Here is a 7,525-nt window from a genome sequence, read left to right on the forward strand (position 1 = left end):
GTACTCCTACACCTTTTGTAAAAAACGCAAAAAAATTAATTAAGATTTTGTACTTTAATGTAGACCAATGCTAATTGAATCAAAAGGATATACCAAGGGGTACATTGATTTAGGAAAATTTTGCTGTTTTGGCAAAATTGATAAGTAGTTTATTCTACAGTAGATTACAAGTAAAATTAAAAGCTTAGAAGATAAAGGGGAAAATCTCGAATCTTCACTTAATGTAAAATGGCAACAGACGCATAACAATCATAAATATTTTAATTAACGTAATATATATCTGTTCGTGTTTCTGAGTAATTATTTATGTATAACTGTATGCATTCATTTATCTAATGCATGTGATTTTAAAAATATATGCCAATTTATTTACAATAGAAAAAGGATAAGACTTGTGTAACATCATGCGCGGATCTAGAGGGGGGTTGGGGGGTCTGGACCCCCCTAGAATTTGCAGAGTTATTAAAAGTAAATACTGAAGCTTTGGACCCCCCCCCCCAAGAATGCGTTGACCCCACCATCACCACCACGAAATGTTTTCTGGTTTTTAAACGTTTGGGAAGGGAATTTAGGTGTTTCTTTCTTTGTTTGTTTATTTTTGTTTGTTTTTGTTTGTTTGTTTGTTTGTTTTTTTTTTTTGTCTTTTTTTTTTAATGTTTTTAAGTTGTTTGTCAAGAAATTTCTGGTTTGGAATTTTTTTTTTGACGCCCCCCCCCCCCCCACCATTGAAAAAAAAAATCCGGGATCCGCTGCTGAAAATCATTCTTGAGCATTCATTCTTTTTAAATATATATAGCTTTATTATAATAACTTTAAACATTGTGTAATACACGAAGATTCTAAATATGTTCCAGTTAGCTTGAACTTGCATTTATTTTTATCCCGTACGGAACCTCTAAAGCATATTTTGCGAGTTACTTCCCTTGTAATATCACCCAGGTAGATCGATTGTAAACGTACAGGTGTGACGTCCATCCTAAGACAGGGAAAATCAACCAACAGAGCAGTTTCTTTGTCATGTAGTAAGTATTTTTGTTTCATATAAAGACAAAAGTTGTTTCTAAACGAATGTATGTAACGAAATCATAAGTATAATATAATATGGATGACAGGTCTCGTGTTACAAGGACGTGTCACTCGGATACTGTACACATTGTTTTTTCGTGACACTAGGATTTTATTTGTGCAATGCCTAAAAGTCCATCAAATGAAGGACAAGGACTGTTTACTTTACATATAGTGACTGAACTTTTGAAGTTACCTTAACCGTTTTGAAATATTGCGAAGAACGCTCTATATGACAGTGTATTTATGCCCAGAAGCTATCGCAACCATTAATTTGTACTGTATGCTGATCTTTATCTCGAGTAGTTTTTGGCCGTCATTCAGTTTTAAACATGTTTCCATACGTAGTTTGTCTTTTTAAAAATGTTGAACTCTTACACCATACAAATTTATGCAGCTGTATTTATACTATATAATCATATTCATGTATAGTATATTCATCAGTTCATTGTACTTCCTTTAATGATTTATGCCTATGTATGGTGGACCATCAACGAATTAAACGAATATTTTTACGCAAATAACACAATCTGACTAAAGCCAGATCTCTATTTACGCCATGCGACAGCGTTAATAGGGGTCTGGCTTTAGTCAGATTGCAAATAACACATGGAATTATTTTCATATCGTCTTTGTGGTTAAATAGTACACATATCACTTTTTCACTTTTTACAAAACTAATTTATGGTTATAGAAGATTCTCAGCCTCCTTCACATTGCACATCTGTACACTTGTAATTCTAGCTGCGTTTTAGATCGAAGCGGCTAACCTAGTAGCTAAGTGGTACATCCATTCTTCAATAATATCCCCAATTAATGCTTGAACAAGTCTTATTATTTTTTTTTTTTAATAAAGCTGAATTTGACCAATTTTTTGTTTTCTGATGTTCAGTATAGAACGCTAAAGTATGATTCTTGAAGTCTGACATGAATCCGATATCAAGTTAAAATTTCGGTAAAAATATCGTTACGGAAGTTAATCGTTACGGAGGTTAACTTCCAGCAATAAAAGTTGAAATTCTAGGCAATTATAGTTAAAATTAAAGTTTGTGATAAGATGTAAAATAAAAGTATGAAGCATATCGCTCCCAAAATAATAAAAATGTTTTATCTTTAATGCAAAAACATTTCTGAATTAATGACAGACAAGGAATTCATGTATATTTGCTAAGATAAATTCTCAGTAGGAAGGGGGAGGCAATGTACACAAACCATTCGTCAAGTGCCTGTGATCTTGTCTACTACTCAACTATAACGAAAATCCTAAATACCCAAACAAATATACAATAAAAATTTGAAATAAAACCAAGAAATTCGTGAGTCGTTTGAAGTTTACTAAAACTGTAAACTGGTCATGTAAAATGTCGTTCAGATAGCGTCGCATGTTGATTGGGTTCAACACCATCTCTTGTTAAATTTAATGTCCATATTTTCCTCAATTTCGGGTCCTTAGAAAATAAATATATACTCGTGTCTTGTCCCTATTTATTGGTACAGTTAAAAGTGCACACGGCAACATCTCGCCAACAATAATGTTCCAAAAACCCGGCAATGTAAAGTTTGAACTTTCTATTTCTCGTTGTCTCTTATGACGTCACGCAACACGGGAGAGAAGCGATTTACAATAAGCGATCCACTTGTCACACAGGTAAATTTAAACGACGATTAGTGAGGTAATTGGTGGCAAAAAATTAAACAGACTATATAATGTTATTCATATTGTTCCAAAGGCTGATAATCATGAATAATTTTGGATTTTCAAAAAAATATTATACTTGACCTTTAAGAATTTTTATGTCGCTTACTAATTTACCGTTGTAATATCTAAACTATAATTTTAAAGATCGATTCAAACTCTAAGTCTTAACAGATACATACGTGGTTTTATATATACTTGGGTTGATCCAAAAGTAAATGTCACAACTGATATAAAATCTTTAATAATCAAATTTTATCAACAAAATTTGACATACTAATACACCTATCTTTGTATTTTGATTTTTGCCTTGAAATTTCATTCGATTATATAAAAAAACTTTTTAAAAAATATTTAAGGAATAACTGTCTAATTTTTTGGTTTCATGATGTGATCAAGCAATTGGCTTGCGTGATAATTTGCATGAACTCCGAAGGCGTTTATGCGTTTCTGACAGTTATTCCTTGTATTTACATGCTCTTGAATCCATAAATTCACGTGCTACAAGCCCCGCCTACTTTTGTCTCTCATCTGACCCATTCCGCACGTAATTTCATTAAACCACGCCATTCGATGAACCAGTAGCTTTACGTAGAAATCAGATATTTTTACAATTTGTAGTTTTATCTAGGCCAAAGAAATTTAAAAATATAATATTAAGATGTAAACAACGTCAGATTTTGTCTATCGCCGCACGGCAGGAATGTTACTGACGTCGTTATGACGTTACTTTTCGGTACTCATTTTCAGTTCATCCGCTCTCTTTTAACCTTTCACATGCTTCTTTCTATAATAATCTTTACTCCTATTTTGCGATAAACTGTCTTATTTTGAGTTGTAGCATTAAAATAATTTAATCTTTGTCCAAATAATATTTCTAAATCCATTCCTTTTTTGCGTAATTCTTCTGTACCATCAGATTTAAAATTAGTGCCTAAAAGAAACGTCATAACGACATCGGTACATTCTTGCCATGCGGCGATAGACGAGACCCAATGTTATTTTTATTTTAATATTTTATGAAGTTTTGCAGATATCTGATTGAAATTTTAGGGCATAAGTCAAAATGGAAAGAGCTATTAGAATATTAAATATCGTTGAAAACTTTCGATTATTAAAGATTTTATAGCAATTGTGACATTGATTACTTTTGGATCAACCCTCGCGTACTCTGATTTTTATTTAGTTAATTTATATATTTTTTTTTGTAAAAATAGATATTTCAATGAATTTTATTACATATAAGGTTTGGAAAATATTCAATTCATGTATTAAGTAAACCTTATTTCTCAAATACTTTAGATTATCTTCTCTTTTTTTTTTTTTTAGAGGGAAAAAGGAAAGTGATGTTTGCTGTAATTTTTCTTGCGGGACTTATTGCCCCGGAAATCGTCTTGTCTGCTAGTGATGACTGCCCTTTAAACTGCACTTGTAAAGACAACCTCGTGAAGTGTCATGGCTGCAATTCAGTCCCGCAGCAATTTGGAAATTTTTCGGTCATCGAAATCTTGGATTTGTCGCACAACAACCTAACCTCCTTAACTAAAAATGATTTTGAAAAGTTTATAAACCTACAGAAATTGTATTTGAATGAAAACAAAATATCAGACATTGAAAATGGGACCTTTTCGTCTCTGGTTCACTTGTCGGTGCTGAACCTTTCATGCAACAGCTTAAGTACAATAAAGGAAGGCGTATTTTGCAATCTCAAAAGTTTATCGATCCTGTACATGAAAAGAAATTCGATCGAGAACCTGTCGTTAGACGTATTCCACAATGTTCCAAAATTACAATATATTAGCTTGGCCGAAAATGGACTGTACGGTTTTGATGCATGTACATTTCAAATTAGGAGTTTGCGCATTCTGGTTCTAGACAACAACAGTCTGTCATCCATTCCATCAAATATCTTCAACTGTACTCCAAATCTCCATACCATTAGATTGAATCTCAACAGAATAACGCATATATCGGATTATACATTTTCAAACTTGCCCAATATTTCAAGTGTTAGTTTAGACTATAATCGAATAACTCATCTTGAAATTTATTCTTTTGAAGTCAGACATGATGATCCTAACTCGTTAATGGAGTGCCAAATACAGCGGTTCACAATAGTTGGGAACCAACTCACTGAAGTGCCACAAGCTTTAGATGATCTTGTATATGTTGATCATTTAGATATAAGTGGCAACAGTATCACGCGAATCGAAACGCAGGTTTTTTATAGACTTCAAAAACTTCGCTATCTTCGAATTTCTGAAATGCCACTTCTGAACTATATTGCACCATTTGCATTTGGAGGTCTTGATCTAAGAGATCTACACATGACAAGAAACCCTAAACTGAGAAAGCTCCCCGAAAATCTACTTCAGAGCATGAATAACTTAAGAACAGTTATCATTAGTAATAATGCTCTTCAATCTGTACCGAAAAACTTGTGCAAGTGGCATATGTTAATGGATATGATGATGAATGACAATGACTTTATCTGTGGTTGTGGCGTTCACTGGCTTCAGACATATAGTGGATGGGGTACTCCCCAAACTCGGCAACATGCGGAGAATCTAAAATGCCACAAACCTGGAAACTCCGAAAATGTTCTCATCAAAGATTTTGACTTCGACCACCTTGGATGTACATACACGTCAGTAGTACATAAATCACGTGTTCTTGTAGGACTTACAGCCGCTACTTTGGTACTGCTGACTGTATGCGTGATTTTATTTATGTATCGCAACCGGAAGCGAATAATCTTCCGGTACAGACAGTTCAAATACAGGCGTCACACGGACTCTGCTTACACAATTGAACATAAATACATGTACAGTGATCTTTCTACAAATGGGGATGTACATGGAGATGTCCCCACAACAAAAGACAAAGATAATCTTCTAACATAGTATTATACAAGTACATGTATTTTGTTTTTATGCCCCCGCCATGAAATGCCGTGGCATATAGTGTTACTCTGTTCCGTCATTCCGTCATCATTCACTTTCCATTCAGTTGCACACATTCAACTCAATTTTGACATATGGATACGTCATAGGAATACGCAGGTCAAGTTCGAATTTGGTCATGGTACGATGATTTTTGACAAGAGTTACTAGTATCCCTCTTGAACTTAGAAAAAAAAACAAGAGTTTTTCAATTTCCACTCTCTACCTTTTGTAGGGATGTATGTAAAAGATTGAAATTGCATAAGCACGTATTTTATCAGAAAATACAGGTCAAGTTCGAATTTGGTCGTGGTCCAATGATTTTTGACACAGATATCCCTCTTGAACTTAGAAAAAATAAGAAAATTTCAGTTTCCGCTCACTAACTTTTGTAGGGATGTATGTAAAAGGTTGAAATTACATATGCAGGTATTTTAGAAGAAAAAAACAGATCAAGTTCGAATGCAAATTTAAAACTAAATAGGGCATTTGAAATTTTGGCTTCCTACGGGGGCTTTCGTGGCGTTACGACACATCTAGTTTTTGTAGCATCAACGAAACATTCCATTTTATTTACATTTGCATGTATGCATTAATTATACTTATACTTGATAAAAATTGAATCATTGAATTTGTCTTGGAAATAACTTTTTCTGGTTATATTGCTCAGTATCTGAAATTTAAGTAAACTTTAATGTTTTTAACAAAATGTGCAAGTCTGTAGGTAGACTAAAGTATATGTTAATATTCAAGTCTGTAGACTAATTACCCAGGCCAGCACATGATTTTATTTATGTTTTCTTAACGTATCAAGGCATTACTGTATATGTATTTTTCTTCTGTATATAATTTTTTTTTTTAAAGTACTTTACAATTCAGTTATGGTTGTTTTACACAATTTATAGCATTAAAGCTTTCAATTTTTCTGCTGGAACATATCTTTGTGAATAAATCTAATGGTTTTTACTAGGGATGTCAACGAATATTCGAACATTTGAATATTCATTCAATGAATTGATATTCGAATATAAATTTAAGATTCGAATATTCGCTGTTTTTCAGATTTCATAAAAAGAAGTACTTTGATTTAAATTTTTTTATTAGAACAGTGCTGGAATTCTTCCTGTTTAATTTACTAGCAATTAATGTCGATCTATACTTTCTTATCTTATAGATCTACTAAATTATTTTGTTTTGAATAAGGTGTTAAAAAATTATACAATAATGCTTTATGTATAATACAAAAAGTACTTTCATAGTTTTTATTAGTTAAATACGATCGGATCTAGAATAGAGGACAACAAGATTAAAACCTTCTTAGAATGTGTACAAGACGTGAAGACTTACACTTATCAAAACAAATTTAATTCATCATTGAATGAATGTCCGATAGAATTAGTCTGTAATTAATATTTTAAAGGGCTAAATTTCAGTATAAATGTGTAAATTACTTGATTATCTGGGGTTGTACATAAACCTGAATTTTATATTTATCATCGGGAAATTAGTTAATTACGTAGAAAAATTGTCTATGGAAATCTTTGTTTATATTTTAAAAACATTGTATCAAAGATAATAATCATATCTTTTATTAGGCTGATAATTGCAATTAATTACACGTATTGAAGTCTAAACAGTATACGACTATCTTGCCTTTGGTAAGACGACTGGTATCTCAGTTGGAACTACTATAAATACACACGTATCATTTGCTAAAATTATACTTTTTCTACATTTAAATCAATTATTTATTTAAAACATTGACAAACATCAAATGGAATCCGTTATTGTACAACTACAAAAGTCTTCATACATTTTTTAC

General features: G+C 32.3%; 1 protein-coding gene across 1 annotated transcript; it reads left to right on the top strand.

The window, feature by feature from the left end:
- Positions 1 to 946: 946 nt before the first annotated feature.
- On the top strand, positions 947 to 6,688 carry LOC133181067 (leucine-rich repeat and immunoglobulin-like domain-containing nogo receptor-interacting protein 1). Its single transcript, XM_061315609.1, has 2 exons — positions 947 to 1,022; positions 4,091 to 6,688. Exon 2 carries the CDS (start codon positions 4,108 to 4,110, stop codon positions 5,662 to 5,664), a length of 1,557 nt encoding a protein of 518 aa, XP_061171593.1. The 5' UTR covers positions 947 to 1,022; positions 4,091 to 4,107; the 3' UTR covers positions 5,665 to 6,688.
- The last annotated feature ends 837 nt before the right edge of the window (positions 6,689 to 7,525 follow it).

Source organism: Saccostrea echinata, unplaced genomic scaffold (genome assembly GCF_033153115.1).
Source record: "Saccostrea echinata isolate AGI-Se365-2 ecotype Australia unplaced genomic scaffold, CSIRO_AGI_Sech_v1 ptg000008l, whole genome shotgun sequence".
Lineage (NCBI taxonomy): Eukaryota > Metazoa > Mollusca > Bivalvia > Ostreida > Ostreidae > Saccostrea > Saccostrea echinata.